The sequence below is a fragment of the Pelophylax lessonae genome (genome assembly GCF_965119305.1).
Source record: "Pelophylax lessonae genome assembly, chromosome: 2".
Classification (NCBI taxonomy): Eukaryota; Metazoa; Chordata; class Amphibia; order Anura; family Ranidae; genus Pelophylax; species Pelophylax lessonae.
The window spans coordinates 716,122,485-716,139,385 of record NC_138769.1 but is presented as its reverse complement, the minus strand read 5'-3'; the positions used below and the strand labels follow the sequence as shown (position 1 = coordinate 716,139,385).

Genomic DNA, 16,901 nt, shown 5'->3' with positions numbered 1-16,901 from the left:
ACCTTACATGGGTATGTTTTACTTACTCGGAAGCCATAAACAAAGCCTGCAAGATGCTGTTCATGTAACATGTATTTCCTAGATTAATCAGGCCGATTTTACCCGTGTCAGATTTGGATACCAGTCTGGGGTAATACGGAGCCAGTTCATTCTTCTGAGATGTCCAGGCGTTCTGACCCAGCAACTGTTTTATTCGGTCTTCATTTGGTACCGGGAGTTTCTATTTCAAAGGGAAACACAGGAAGTGACAGGCTGAATACTCTTATAACAACTTGTGAATGGTCAGCATAGGCAGAGAACAAGGCATATATAAAAGCCCCAACAAATGCAGAAAATCATCTAATTGGCTTCTTGTCTTGCATTTTCCCAAAGTGCTCTATCAATAGCAAAGCACAGAATGAACAAGCTGCATGTTATCTAATCCTAAAGCAGCTCAGTGCTGCCCTCTGTGTGATTTACAAGTATTATCAGAATATGAGTCCAGAGATTAACAGTGAGGAGAGCTATGTGTGCAATATGATGAGTAAAGCCCCTTACACACGTAGCGATCGTCGGCCGAACGATCGGCCGTCTTTTGTCCAGGGCTGTCCTGTCGGCTGAAAAGTGCAAAAGACTGCACACGAATTTTGTCGGCCAATAACAGCCGACTGCAGAAGTGATGTCATGTGATGGTTAACTTTCCTTGTCTTTTTTCTTTTCTGAGCATGCCCAGTCTTGCTAATCGGCTGTTTGTCGGCCGAATTCTGTACTGACTGACGAACAATCGGCCGTTCTGGTGTTGGCCAACAAAAATTTTAATGCTTGCATGACAGATTCTGTTCGGCCGAAAATGCGCTGTTGGCTGTCGGAAGCATCATACTAACAAGCCTACAATCGGCCGATCGGTCGCCGGCCGAATATTTACGGCCGACAATCGGTACGTGTGTACAGGGCTTTACACACATATCTTTTGTTAAAGGCTTAGGCTACCTGTCCCACAAAAAACTGCTACATTTGCACATTTGTAATGATGCCTGCAGAGCATTGCACCCGCAATCAGTGCATCATAGGTGTAAAGCTCAGGCTTCACCGATGTCTTCCCCAATTTCCAGATCCCTAGAGAGGTATGGATCTGCTGTTATGGGGATGGAGGGGGCACCATAGATCTACGGGAGGTAGAGGGAGAAGGAAATAGCTACCCCTACTCTGCACAGTCCCTCTGCCAAAACGCATGTTCCATAATGATGGTGGCCAGCTTGCCCACACCATGCAACGCATGACTCTGATCCAGGACAGGTGGCATGCAGGGACACCCCTAGCATTCAAAAGACAGAAGTCCACCTCCTCGAGACCTCCTCCACCTCCCAATCTCTGCCAAACTGCTGGAGTCAAAAGATTGGGCTCAAATGTGAGGAGGGGCATGTGTGATTGGATGGCTCTGTGATGAAGGGACTCTTTGAAGATGGGGGGATGCTGTGGTAAATGGGGGACTCTAATGTGGTGGGGAGACTCTGAAGTGATGGGGGGACTCTGACACACATAGTGGGAATTTGATGTACTGTATAGGGGTGACTCTGATGTGATAGGGAGCGCACATGTAAACAGGACTGTGACCCAAACTGGAAATTCTGATGTGATGGGGGAATTCTGATGTGATGGGGGAATCTCTGATGTGAGGAGGTATCTCTGATGTGATGTGGGAATTCTGATGTGATGGGGGAATCTCTGATGTGATGGGGGAATTCTGATGTGATGGGGGAATCTCTGATGTGATGAGGTATCTCTGATGTGATGGGGAGACCCCTAATGTGACGGGGGGGGGATCTCTAAAGTAATAAGAGGGCTCTGATGTGAAGGAGGCTCTGATGTGAAGGGGGAACCTCTGATGTGTTTGGAGGTCTCTGATGAGATAGGTCTCTACTGTGATGGGGGGATCACTAATGTGATGGGGATGACCACTGATGTAAAGTGGGAACCTCTGATGTAAAGGGGGAACCACTGATGGGATGGGAGGACCTCTGATGTGATAGCGGGACCTCTGATGTGATGGCGGGACCTCTGATGTGATAGCGGGACCTCTGATGTGATAAAGGGGACCTCTGATGTGATAGAGGGGACCTCTGATGTGATGGCGGGACCTCTGATGTGATGGCGGGACCTCTGATGTGATAGCGGGACCTCTGATGTGATAGCGGGACCTCTGATGTGATAAAGGGGACCTCTGATGTGATAGAGGGGACCTCTGATGTGATAGCGGGACCTCTGATGTGATAGCGGGACCTCTGATGTGATAGCGGGACCTCTGATGTGATAAAGGGGACCTCTGATGTGATAGAGGGGACCTCTGATGTGATAGCGGGACCTCTGATGTGATAGCGGGACCTCTGATGTGATAGAGGGGACCTCTGATGTGATAGAGGGGACCTCTGATGTGATAGAGGGGACCTCTGATGTGATGAGGAGACCTCTAAAGTGATGGCGGGACCTCTGATGTGATAGAGGGGACCTCTGATGTGATAGAGACATGGTAGAGGAGATGGTCAGAGACTGCAGACATGGTAGAGGAGATGGTCAGAGACTGCAGACACACTACAGGAGATGGTCAGAGACTGCAGACATGGTAGAGGAGATGGTCAGAGACTGCAGACATGGTAGAGGAGATGGTCAGAGACTGCAGACATACTACAGGAGATGGTCAGAGACTGCAGACACACTACAGGAGATGGTCAGAGACTGCAGACATGGTAGAGGAGATGGTCAGAGACTGCAGACATGGTAGAGGAGATGGTCAGAGACTGCAGACATGGTAGAGGAGATGGTCAGAGACTGCAGACATGGTAGAGGAGATGGTCAGAGACTGCAGACATGGTAGAGGAGATGGTCAGAGACTGCAGACATGGTAGAGGAGATGGTCAGAGACTGGAGACAGATTGTGATGGACACAGTAAGTACCTAATAGGTTAGTTTGGGCTTCAGGGGATAGAATTGGTGGAGGAATGAAGCCTCTGCCTCCCTGTACTAATCCAAGAACATACTTTCAGAAGGCAGCCGAATGGTGAGTAGAGAACCCGGTTCCCGATGCACAGCACATAGAGAAAACATCATTTATACTCATGATAGGACTATAAGAGACTTTGATACATGCAACCTTTTGTAGATAAAATGAACACCTTTATTGATTCCATGATCGGCTCATAAAGATCCGGATATCCAGAGAATCGGAAGACCATACAGTGGACGAGCTCCGCCAGCTGCTCCAGACAACTGCCCGCTGAATTTGTGTTCTCATTAGAGAGGCTGGAAACCACCTGGGGGACGTGAGGAATGATCTGCGGGCGCAAGAAGGATTGTAGAGGGATTGTAGTGAGAGAAAAGAATAGAAATCATCACAAGGAGCAATGCTGCTGTAACACACGAGGACAGAGGTTTCCTTCCATGACACTTCCATTTTCAATTATTCTCTGTTGGGGTCTGTTTATAAAAAATTTGTATAGCCATTCATCTAGCAAATTTTATTTTTTTTGTACATTTGCCTATGTTATTGTGCATACTTTCGATAAAACCAATTAAAAAAATAAATAAATAAATAAAAATTGTGGAAAAAGAAATGTTCTTTAGGCTATTTTCTCTTCTGAACGAATGTTCTCTTTTATTATAGACAGTAGTAAAATATTGCATTATGACCACTTAACCACTTCTGGACTGGAAGATTTTCCCCCCCTTAATGACCAGGCCATTTTTTGCGATTCGGCACTGCGTTACTTTAACGGACAATTGCGCGGTCATGCGAGACTGTACCCAAATAAAATTGATGTTCTTTTTTTACCCACAAATAGAGTTTTCTTTTGGTGGTATTTGATCACCTGTGCAATTTTTTTTTTTTTTTTTTTTTTTTGCGCTATAAACAAAAAAAGAGCGACAATTCTGAAAAAAATACAACAATATTTTTTACTTTCTGCTATATAACATTCCCAATATAATTTTTTTTTTATCATTTTAGGCCAATATGTATTTTGCTACATATGTTTAATAAAAAAAAAATCACAATAAGTGTATATTGATTGTTAGAAGGTTTTTTTTTTTATCTTAATGCAATCTATGCATTAAGATAAAACGCCTTCTGTGTGTAGCCCCCCTCAGCCCCCTTAATACTTACCTGAGCCCCATCTCTATCCAGCAATGTCCACGAGTGCCTCAGCCGTCCGGGACTCTCCCTCCTGATTGTCTGAGAAACAGCTGCCACGCCATTGGCTCCCACTGCTGTCCATCAAACTCCATTAGCCAATGAGGAAAGAGAGGGGCACGGGCCGAATGGCATCTCCGTGTCTGAATGAATACACAGGGCTGTAGCTCGGCTCTGGTGCCCCCATAGCAAGCTGCTTGCTGTGGGGGCACTCAACAGGAGACTTTACAATCACTTTACAATTAGTGATGTCGCGAACCTAAAATTCGCCGTTCGCGAACGGCGAACGCGAACATCGGCAAATGTTTGCGAACCGGGCGAACCGCCATAGAGTTCAATAGGCAGGCGAATTTTAAAACACACAGGGACTCTTTCTGGCCACAATAGTGATGGAAAAGTTGTTTCAAGGGGACTAACACCTGGACTGTGGCATGCCGGAGGGGGATCCATGGCAAAACTCCCATGGAAAATTACGTAGTTGACGCAGAGTCGGGTTTTGATCCATAAAGGGCATAAATCACCTAACATTCCTAAATTGTTTGGAATAACGTGCTTTAAAACATCCAGTGTGTGAATACGATCAGGTATGATGTTGTATCGATCAGGTAGTGTAAGGGTTACGCCCACTTCACAGTGACAGACCAAACTCTGACAGACCAAACTCCCCGTTTAACAACAGTCAGTCAGTCCATTTGCACAACCGCAAACTCCCCATTTGCACAAGGTTGGATACCAAGCTAGCCATGTCCCGTTCCTTGTCCTCACTGACATCATTGAAGGTCTCTTCCTCCACCCAGCCACGTACAACACCAAGGGTCCCCGAAAGGGGAGAACAAGCCCCCTGGGACGCCTGCTGTGGCTGGTATTCCACCTACTCAAAGCCACCTTCCTCCTCTGACTTCTCTTCTTCAGACTCCTCTCTCTGCGTTGCCACAGGTCCAGCAATTGACAACGACAAGGCTGCTTCTGGTGGTGATGGGGAGTGGACCACAACTCTTCCTCTTCATGCTCATCTACAGCCTGATCCAGTACTCTTCGCAGGGCACGCTCCAGAAAAAACGCATATGGGATGAGGTCGATGATGTTGCCTTGGGTTCGACTGACCACCAGGGTTGTCACCTCCGCAAAAGGACGCATGAGCCTACAGCCATTGTTCATGAGCATTCAGTAACGCGGCCAAAAAATACCCAGCTCCGCAGAAAGAATGAAAGAAAATGAATGTTTTTTCTATGAAAAATTATCCAGCGGATCGCTTTTGGTCTGTTCACAATGAAGCAACGACCTTATCATCTGGGGTGTGCCAACACACTCCTAGAGGTGATCGCTTCATTGTGATATGCAAGCCCCTTCACCACGACAAGGTAACGATCACGAAGGGGAATTGACACATGTATGTGCCTTTTTTTTTGTTTTTTGTTTTTTTGCAGCCACAGAGGCCAGAAAAATTAGGCATGTACACATGCATGAAAAAGCAGGTATTGTTGCAGCCGCTGCTGTAGCAGCGGCCTGAGAAATTGAGGTTTTCAAGGCAGAAAGTGCACTAAAACATTGTGGCTTGAACCGTAGTTGGTGGCGGAGACGTCACGTAAGTCATCCGGCATGCAGAGAATGATTAAAGACAGCAGCGTGTGGACCATTTTTAGGCCAAGGCATCTCAGTCATCACCAGGCCTTTTTAAGTCAAATGCATCCCCCACTGTCAGTCCCTTCGGGATCCAAGCCTCATTCATCTTAATAAACGTGAGGTAATCAAGACTTTTTTGACCTAGGCGACTTCTCTTCTCAGTGACAATACCTCCTGCTGCGCTGAAGGTCCTTTCTGACAGCACACTTGAAGCGGGGCAGGCCAGAAGTTCAATGGCAAATTGGGATAGCTCAGGCCACAGGTCAAGCCTGCACACCCAGTAGTCAAGGGGTTCATCGCTCCTCAGAGTGTCGATATCTGCAGTTAAGGCAAGGTAGTCTGCTACCTGTCGGTCGAGTCGTTCTCTGAGGGTGGACCCCGAAGGGCTGTGGCGATGCATAGGACTAAAAAAGCTCCGCATGTCCTCCATCAACAAGACGTCTGTAAAGCGTCCTGTCCTTGCCGGCATGGTTGTGGTGGTAGGAGGAGGATTACTTTCACCTCTTCCCCTGTTGGATTCCCGTTGTGCTGTGACATCACCCTTATATGCTGTGTAAAGCATACTTTTCAACTTATTTTGTAGCTGCTGCATCCTTTGCGACTGCCGGTAATTGGGTAACATATCAGAGACTTTCTGCTTATACCGGGGGTCTAGTAGCGTGGCCACCCAGTACAGGTCGTTCTCCTTCAGCCTTTTTATACGAGGGTCCCTCAACAGGCATGACAGCATGAAAGACCCCATTTGCACAAGGTTGGATGCCGAGCTACTCATGTCCAATTCCTCGTCCTCACTGATGTCATTGAAGGTGTGTTCTTCCCCCCAGCCACGTACAACACCACGGGTACCAGATAGGTGACAACGAGCACCCTGGGATGCCTGCTGTGGTTGGTGTTTCTCCTCCTCAAAGCCACATTCCTCCTCTGACTCCTCTTCCTCACACTCCTCTTCCAGTGTTGCCGCAGGTCCAGCAAGCGATGGTAAGGCTGTTTCTGGTGGTGGTGATGGTGACCACAACTCTTCCTCTTCCTCTTCACGCTCATCTACGGCCTGATCCAGCACTCTTCGCAGGGCACGCTCCAGGAAAAAAACATATGGGATGATGTCGCTGATGGTGCCTTTGGTGCGACTCACTAGGTTTGTCACCTCCTCAAAAGGACGCATGAGCCTACAGGCATTGCGCATGAGCGTCCAGTAACGTGGCAAAAAAATACCCAGCTCCGCAGAGGCTGTCCTAGCACCCCGGTCATACAAATACTTGTTGACTGCTTTTTCTTGTTGGAGCAGGCGGTCGAACATTAGCAGTGTTGAATTCCAACGTGTCGGGCTGTCGCAAATCAAGCGCCTCACTGGCATGTTGTTTCGCCGCTGAATATCTGCAAAGTGCGCCATGGCCGTGTAGGAACGCCTGAAATGGCCACACACCTTCCTGGCCTGCTTGAGGACGTCCTGTAATCCTGGGTACTTCTGCACAAAGCGTTGCACAATCAGATTCAACACATGTGCCATGCACGGCACATGTGTCAACTTGCCCAAATTCAATGCAGCCAACAAATTGCTGCCGTTGTCACACACCACTTTGCCGATCTCCAGTTGGTGCGGGGTCAGCCACTGATCCACCTGTGCGTTCAGGGCGGACAGTAGTGCTGGTCCGGTGTGACTCTCTGCTTTCAGGCAAGTCAACCCCAAGACAGCGTGACACTGTCGTATCCGGCATGTGGAATAGCCCCTGGGGAGCTGGGGGGGGTGCAGTTGGTGTGGAGCAGTATTAATTTAGTCGACTAAAACCGACTAAAACGTTTTCGTCGACTAACACAATTCAGATGACTAAAATACGACTAAAACTAAAATGGCATTTTAGTCTTAAGACTAAAATACGACTAAAACTAAAATGGCATTTTAGTCAAAAGACTATAACTAAAACTAAATCGAAATTTGCTGCCAAAAATTAACACTGGTGCATGTTCAAAGCATAAATAATAACATATTAGATTTTTCACTCCAGGACCAGCAGTAGTATATAATGAGTTTGGAAATTGTAGAGAAATGCTTAAATAATGCATTACAAATTACAATTGAACTACACCCATTTGATTATAGATGACTAAAATGAGTTTTAGTCGACTAAAAAGTAAGGCGTTTTAGTCGACTAAAATATACTGGAGTTTTAGTCGACTAAATACGACTAAAACTAAAACACTTGCAGAAGACTAAAATAGGACTAAAACTAAAATGCCATTTTAGTCCTAAGACTAAGACTAAAACTAAATTGAAATTTGCTGCCAAAATTAACACTGGTGTGGAGCAAGACGCAACAGCAGAAGAGGACTCAGCCGAGGAGGTTAGCAAAGAGGATGGAGTAGGAGGAGTAGAGGAGGTGGCAGCAGGCCTGCCTGCAAGTCGTGGCGGTGTCACCAACTCCTCTGCAGCAGAGCCACGCATTCCATGCTTGGCAGCCGCCAGCAGGTTTACCCAATGCGCAGTGTAAGTTATATACCTGCCCTGACCGTGCTTTGCAGACCAGCTATCAGTGGTCAGATGGACCCTTGCCCCAACACTGTGTGCCAGACGTGACATGATTTCATTTTCCACAATAGAGTACAGGTTGGGGATTGCCTTTTGTGAAAAATAATTTCGGCCGGGTACCTTCCACTGCGGTGTCCCAATAGCGACAAATTTTTTGAAGGCCTCAGACTCCACCAGCTTGTATGGTAAAAGCTGGCGGGCTAAGAGTTCCGACAAGCCAGCTGTCAGACGCCGGGCAAGGGGGTGACTCTGTGAGATTGGCTTCTTACGCTCTAACATTTCCTTGACAGACACCTGACTGTGGGCAGGTGAGCAGGAACTGCTGAAGGTGAGAGGCGGAGGGGCGGGTTGTTGATAGGGGGCATGGAGGACAGCAGTGGTTGACGTGGCTGAAGATGCTGGACCAGGAGGAGGATGGTGGCTTTCAGTTTGTGTGCTGCTTTTACTCATGTGTTGATCCCATAGGCGTTTGTGATGTGAGATCATGTGCCTTCGCAAAGCAGTTGTACCTAGGTGGGTGTTGGACTTCCCACGACTCAGTTTCTTTTGGCACAGGTTACAAATGGCATCGCTGATATCAGAGGCAGACACACAAAAAAAATGCCACACTGCTGAGCTTTGCAAGGACGGCATTCTGGTGGTGGCAACAGCTTGCGTTGATTGGCGTGCTGTCTGGCTGACCCCGGGTGCCGAATCTACATGCTGTCTGACTGCGCCACTAGCTTCTTGCGATGACCTCCTCCCCCTGCTTCCAACTCGTCTCCTCCTCCTCTCTGCCTCCCCATCTGAACTTTCCCCCTCTTCTTCTGCTCTTCGAGCAGGCACCCAGGTGACATCCACAGACACATCGTCATCATCAGCCGCTTCACTTGACAACTCAGCAAAGGCAGCAGCAGCAGGTACAACATCATCATCATCACAATGTACGTCCATGTGTATAATGCTGCCTGACTGAGACATATCCCCGTTATCTACATCCTCTGGCACTAATAGTTGCGCATCACTTATTTCTTCCAACTGATGTGAAAATAACTCCTCTGACGGATCAAGTGAAGCGGCTGTGGTGCTAGTGTTGGTGGTGGTGCCGGTGGGCTGGCGAGTGGTAAATTGAGAGGTGCCCGAAGCTGAGCTGGAGGAGGATGGTGCATTAAGGTTCCGAGCGGAAGCTGTAGATGATTGGGTGTCCTGTGTAAGCCAGTCAACTATGGCCTCAGAATTTTTTGAGTTCAGGGTCTGTGGTGGCCTCTGAACACTGGGCATTATTCTAGGGCCTAAGGAAATCACAGCACCACGACCACGACGGCCCTTGCGGGGTGGCCTGCCTCTGCCTGTCATTTTTTTTTTTAATGTGTTGTTACTGTTGTACTATGAGTGCAAGCTGCTGTGCCACCCTATAGGAGTGTTGGGCAGTGGGTACAGTACACTCTGTGGACCTGACAGTCACTGGCACCCAGGCAACTGCAATTAAAAAATATATATATATTTTTTTTTACTTTGCAAGCTGCTGTGCCACCTTATATATCAGTGGTGGGTGGGCAGTGGCACAGTACACTCTCTGTGGACCTGACAGCAGTCACTGGCACCCAGGCAACTGCAATTAAAAAATATATATATATTTTTTTACTTTGCAAGCTGCTGTGCCACCTTATATATCAGTGGTGGGTGGGCACACAGTGGCACTGCAGTGGGCACAGTACACTCTGTGGACCTGACAGTCACTGGCGGCCCAGGCAACTGCAATAATAAAAAATATTTTTTTTTTCAATTTGCAACAAGATGCTGTGCCACCGTATATATATCAGTGGTGGGCAGTGCACTGCAGTGGGTACAGTGCACTCTGTGGACCTGACACAGCACTCACTGCAATTATGACAGAGGAAAAAAAAAATATTTTTTAAAATGCAAGGTACTGTGCCTGTGCCACCCGAAATGAGTGTGGTGTGCACACAGTACAGTCTGTGGTAGGTCTGTGGCCTCTCACACACAGCGGGCAGGCAACTGCAGTGTACAATAGATATATATATATATATATATATATATATATAAAGAAAAAACTCTATTACCTTACCAGCCCTTAAAAGGGCTTTTGGGGACACTAGATATATATATATATATATGTATATATATAAATAAAAAAAATCCTCAATTACCAGCCCTTAAAAGGGCTTTTGGGGACACTAGATAGATATAGATATATATATATATATATATATATATATATATATATATATATAAGAAGAAAAAACTCAATTACCAGCCCTTAAAAGGGCTTTTGGGGACGCTAGATATATATATATATATATATATATATATATATAAAAAATTACACAAATACCAGCCCTTAGAAGGGCTTTTTGGGGTGCTGTCAGGATGCTGTCCTTACAGCAGTAGTGGACCAAGAACACTGCAAGACCAGGAACACTGACTAACTGTCCCTAGCTTAACAGCAGCAGCAGCTCTCCCTACTCTCACTACACACACTGCTTCAGAATGAGTCTAAGATGGATGCTGCCCTTGCTTATTTATAGGAGGTGGGAGGGTGTGGGAGGGAGGTATGCTGATTGGCTGGAAATGTGCCTGCTGACTGTAAAGTTCAGGGTCAAAGTTTGCCTCAATGATGTATTATGGGGGGCGGACCAAACATCGCATATGTTCGCCCGCATCGGCGAACGCGAACATGCTAAGTTCGCCGGGAACTGTCCGCCGGCGAACAGTTCTATACATCTCTATTTACAATCACTTTAATGCAGCTGAAGAGCATAGGAAATAAATATGTCTTTGTGACAAGAAATACAATGTAACAATTCCAGATAACCATTGCTTACATTTATTCCCTCTAGCATTCTCTTGAACGGTACATTTTTACGAAGACGTTTGTTCCTCAGCGCCATCTAATAAATGACCATTGTTTAGAAAATAGAACAACACAAAAAAACATTCATTTTACACAGAACAAATGTAAATTCAGATTTGCTGGATGAATGGCTATGCATTTTTTTTTTAAATAAAAAGACCCCTATGTGTCTGAGTTTTCCATCAATTTTTAGTCAAATTTGAACTTCAGCCAAGCAGCTAATTACGCAGCTAAAATACGTATATGGGAAGTTTTTTTGTTATTTTATTTTTTTCCAGCCAAAGGATTTATATTTCTGTCCATCCAGTGCTGAGATATACACAGCTCTGCTACCAAGTACCAGTTTTCTTGGTTACAGTTGAAGCCCAATTAAAATGTATTTTATATCAGCTAAACGCATTCCAGGTGCATCAAAACAAAAGGTGTTCAACATTTTAGAGTTCATTTTCTTTAGAAAGCAGTCACAGCCTGGGTAGTATAACCTGTCCCCTGCCAGCATGCTGCAGAAAAGGAACCCCTCTGTGTGGAAGCAGTGGTCTCTCTGCAGTGGTCTGACATGCCCCCTGCTGAGTCAGAATTAGAGCACCCTATTCAGTGGGTATAAGGAGCTTTGCTGATTCCTGAGCTATGGGTATGACTCAGCAAGGGGAGGGGGTGCATGTCAGACCTCTGCTTCCAGACAGAGAGCAAGGGTCCTTTTCTGTAGCATGCTGGCAGGAGACAGTCTTTACTGCTCACACTGTGGCTGATTTCTAAAGAAAAACTGTAAGACTTTGAACACATTTTGTCTTGTTGGATATATGTAGCTGATTCAGGCTGAAAGCTTCATTGAGCTTTATGGAGTGTAGATGTCATGTCCTCTTTGGATCTCTGGCCTGCTGATTGGTCAGTGAAGGAGCCGCAGGAGAATAATAAGGTCACCTGTCTGCTCTCACCTCTTATCAGCAGGTTCCTATCGGCACATTAGTTTGCAGCATCCCTGTCCCTCCCTCTCCCAGTCTGAGTGTGGTTGTGCTCTACGTTCTTACCAGATGGAATGCTTCAGGGGAGTGTTGATAGCTAAGTAACATATATCGAAGGACAGAGAGAGCTCCCTCTCGGACTACAGGGTACAGCAGCTTGGAGAACACCTGGAAACAGACCCGTACAACATACATGTTAGGTTTGGAAAACAGTGAGTTTTCTAGTGTTCCTTGGGGGAGGGCTTACAAGAATCGACTTCCATACTGTTAGGGTTCTCATTGGTTAATTAGTGTCCTGGACCTCTTGGCCCTATTAGGTAGGTTACCCTTTGTAAGTGAGCGTTGATAAAGAAAAATATGTATGTATTTTATTAATGTTTAGGGATGGGTTAAGCTAAGAAACTGTCAAGTGATAGCAGGTAAACGGCCCAATTAGCTTCATGCCCCGCAACTGCATGAAACAAAGGGGTGGGGATTAATCCTGGTAACATCGCTCACCACAAATGGACTCTGACAAACTCACTCAGGACAGGGGCTTTAGGAGGGGACTGCAGGCTAGCCTCTTGCCTACCGACTATGGGCCCTGGCTTATGAGGGAACACTGCTCTTTGTGGGGTGTATACTGGGGGGACCCTTGGAGTAATGTTACTTTGGATTCAAGTCCACATTTCCCCAAGACACACAGACTCTGGGACTCTAGGCCTAGGATCCATGTTAAAGGCCTAGCTGGCTATTGCGAATAGTGGACTGCTCCGCATAGTCAGACTCATGGCAGATGCTAATGTCATCAGCTCAACCACCTGTCTTCCACACATTGTTGATTGTGCTGATTAACTCACCTATTGTCTACTGTGGGGATGTGTTTACACTTAAAATAATGTGTATTGTACTTCATGAGCTCGATGACAGCAAGTCTGCTAGTTAATTAGCTCAAGTTAATTAAATCACTGTCATCTATTAGTTGGGAAAGTAGAATACTGTTTGTGTTGGTTGTTCCTTAGATATGTTAATTATATTTCTGTACATAATTTAATCTGCATATGATAATGTAATCAGGCACCTGACCTGGTGGGGTATATATTCAGTGACCTAGTGGGGTATATATTCGGTGTGAGTTTGTTCAATAAATGTTCCAGATCTTATAGAAGCTATTCTCGGCTAGTTTTGTATGGGGGCGGCTGTAATATCTGATATCTATGTTCAAGACTGAAGGAAGCCGTATTCTACTGGAAGCCCACAAGCACATTGTGGGTCGCGGTTCTGTTACATGGACACATGGCCATATCTCATCCATGACATTGCATACATTCTAACTTTCTGAGATGGGAACGAGGAACACCTATGAGCACAAGTATAATGGCATAGGACACACCCCTGCCACACCCCTTAAAGAAGAATTATACAAAAAAATGATCAGTTAAACCCACAAGTGCTTTTACTTTTACACTACTAATCTTTTATATTGGCTTTTTACATTTACAAATGCAGCAATTTAGAAATTGGATGAAGGGTTTAGCACTATGAAACACTTTTTCATGGATAAATAGTGCATTTTACATACAACCAGGGCTTTTTTTTCCTCAGAGAATAGGTGCAGGAACTCCCCCCTTCTGAGTCACTTCTTGCCTCTGCCCCCTACTCACCTTGGAGCAACATTCCTTGGTTCCACCCACTACCCACCTCCCAGTACGGCCCCTTTTAGAGAATACAGAATCAAGTATCATTTTGTGGTGATAAGTAAGTTGTGTGGAATTATATCCCCTGCAGCCAACAGCAATAGACACCGGCAGCAACAATAGATTTCCCAGCATCAGCCCAGCTTCAATAGACTCTCCAGCAGCCAGCAACAGTAGGCCACTCCCTCAACAGTAGATCCCTTCCAGCAACAATTGATCACCCAGCAACATAAGCCCAACCAACAAAAATAGTTCCCCCACCAGCAACAACAGACCTCTCCAGCAAAAACAGACTACCAAGCAAAAATAGATGTCCTCCAGCAATAATAGATCCCCCAACAGTAAGAAATAATAGACCCCTCCCTCAACAGTAGATCCCCCCAGGAACAGCTGACCCCACCAGCAACATAAGCCCCCCCCAGCAATAAAGGATCCCCCCACCAGCAACAATAATAGATCTCTACCATGCAAAAATAGATCCCCTCTAGGAACAATAGATCCCCCAGCAGCCAACATCAGTAGACCCTCTAGTACACCTCAGCACCCCTTGCCATTACATACATTCAGTGTTGGAGGTGCGTTCCCCCGCATTCCTGCTGAAAAAACCCTGCATGCAACTATATAGATTAGCTCAAAATGAGGGACAAATGAGGATGCTGAGAGTGCTGATACCACTGCTTGTGGAAGACAATTCCACATTCTTACCGCTCTGACGGTAAAGAACCCTTTACGCAGTTTAAGGTTAAACCGCTTCTCTTCTAATTTTAGCGAATGGCCGCGAGTCCATTTAAATTCCCTTTCGCTGAATAGTTTGTTCCCTATGCTAGGGTCACCAGTACAGTATTTGTACATTGATACCATATACCCTTCTCAATCGTCTCTTCTCCAGGGAGAATAAGTTCAGTGCTTGCAGTCTTTCCTCATAGCTGATGTCCTCCATTCCCTTTATTAGCTTTGTTGCCCTTCTCTGGACTCTCTCCAGTTCTAGCACATCCTTCCTGAGGACCGGCGCCGAGATCTGGATGGCATACTCCAGATGTGGCCGGACCAGAGTCTTGTAGAGTGTGAGAATTATTGTTTTATTTCTGGAGTGAATCCCCTTTTTTATACATGCCAGTATTCGGTTGGCTTTGCTTGCAGCAGCTTGGCATTGCATGCCATTGCTGAGCTTGTCATCTACTAGGACCCCCAGGTCCTTTTCCATCTTAGATTCCCCCAAGGGCTCTCCCCCTAGTGAGTAACTTGCGTTCGTATTTCTGGCACCCAGATACATTACTTTACATTTTCCAACATTAAACCTCATTTGCCATGTAGATGCCCACCCAGGGTCGGCCCTACCAGTAAGGCGACCTAGGCTGCCACCTATGGCACAACTTAGCAGGGTGCGTGGAGGAGCCTGACCCAAGGTAATTGACTTACCGTAAGTCACTGAAGGGGTTTTAACTAGTGGCGGCCGGCCCGTCCATTAGGGGTGCAGGGGCGCCGCCCCCCCCCCCCCCCATCCATGCGTCTGGCCCCCTAATCTACATGCAGGGCGCTGGATGCATGAATTCCAATGAGGGTTTTTTTTTTTTTTTTTTGAAGCACGTGATTGGAGCCAGAGGCTCTAATAGGCTTTTCAAAAAAGGGCGGGCTCGGGTCACAGAGCACTGCGCCCTGATCCCACCCAGTTGTCTGACAATAGCGAATGAATACTTGCTATTGCCACGCTGATTCTCCTCCCAGCCAATCAGGAAGCGGGGCCTGAGACCTGTTTCCCAATTGGCCAAAGGAGAAGGTATCCTATTGGCGAAGGAGGAGGGAGGAGACGGCCACCAAGAGGGGACATGGAGGAGACTGAGGGGGAAGCTGTCACTGTCCAGAGGAACAATGTAAGTGAACTGGCGCCTGGTGGGGGATATGGTGTGGACTGGACTCTGGAGTGACGGGGGGGGGGGGTCCATGGCCAGGTTCCCCCCCCCCCCCCACCGATGGAGCACCAGCCACCACTGGTTTTAACCCCTTCAGCAACTTGGGATAGTGGGTGGAAGAGCATTTTATTTTGCCTAGGGCGGAGAAAATCCTTTCACCAGCCCTGTGCCCACCCCATTATTTTGTTCAGGTCATCCAGGTTTTCTATGCTGGAATGCCTTTGCAAAAATATGTTATTAGAACAGAATGTTGTTCTCTGTATCCTTAAAATGCCCTGTGGCGGAACATGGAGGCAGTACATGGCTGAATTTCACCAGTTTCATTGCATGTGATTCGCACCGCACTGCTCTGCACATGCGATGTCTGTGCGATGCAAATTCAGCCATACAGATTGCATGGCTGAATTTGCATCGCATTCAGACAAAAGTCGTGCAGGACCCTTTTTTTGTCCGCACCAGAATCAGATCGCATGGGTACTCTCCTATGCGATCCGATTCCTGTCCGAATTGACAGTTCGCACTGCGATATTCGAACTGATCTGGGGGTGTCGTTAACTTTGTATTGACACTCCCAGCAGTTCGCATATGGCAGTGTGAACTGCCTGCGAGTCGGGTGCGACGCGGGAACCAGCAGTGGATTTGCAGGGTTCCCACATCGCACCAGTATGAACCGGCACTGAATCAGCAAAGATTTCGGCCCTGGGTGGCCCCGTTGGTTCAATAAAAGTACATTTTTTTTCAATTGACTTTTGTTAAAGGGGCCAGATGGATAACTGTCACCTAAACAGCACCTGCAATTGCAGGCACTGTTGATGCATTCTGACAGTGGGTGGTCCCCCATACCCCCTAGGTAGGTCTAAAGATTGCCATATACCAGTGATGGGGAACCTTGGCACCCCAGATGTTATGGAACTACATTTCCCATTATGCTCCACTACACTGCAGAGTGCATGAGTATCATGGGAAATGTAGTTCCAAAACATCTGGAGTGCCAAGGTTCCCCATCACTGCCCTATACTAATAGAACTGTATGTGTTTAATAGTTTTCATTTTAATACCATTTGTTACATTTTTGTAATGGTCAGTGGGGGGCCAAATCAGTGTTCATTTTTCAACTGCAGTGCAGAAAGAATTTAAAGGAGCAGGATAGGAATTTTTTCTCAAACAAGTCATTTTATTACAATGTACAG

The 16,901-nt window shown here is 46.5% G+C and overlaps 1 protein-coding gene across 1 annotated transcript in view; it reads right to left on the bottom strand.

The window, feature by feature from the left end:
• USP35 (ubiquitin specific peptidase 35) overlaps positions 1 to 16,901 on the bottom strand; it is a gene marked incomplete at its 5' end in the record, with an annotated part of 66,672 nt that overhangs the window by 41,808 nt on the left and 7,963 nt on the right. The window contains 3 exons of the mRNA XM_082247322.1: positions 27 to 220; positions 3,150 to 3,308; positions 12,192 to 12,293. Of these exons, the coding sequence (XP_082103448.1) occupies positions 27 to 220; positions 3,150 to 3,308; positions 12,192 to 12,293 (455 nt within the window). The remainder of the gene's footprint in view (positions 1 to 26; positions 221 to 3,149; positions 3,309 to 12,191; positions 12,294 to 16,901) is intronic.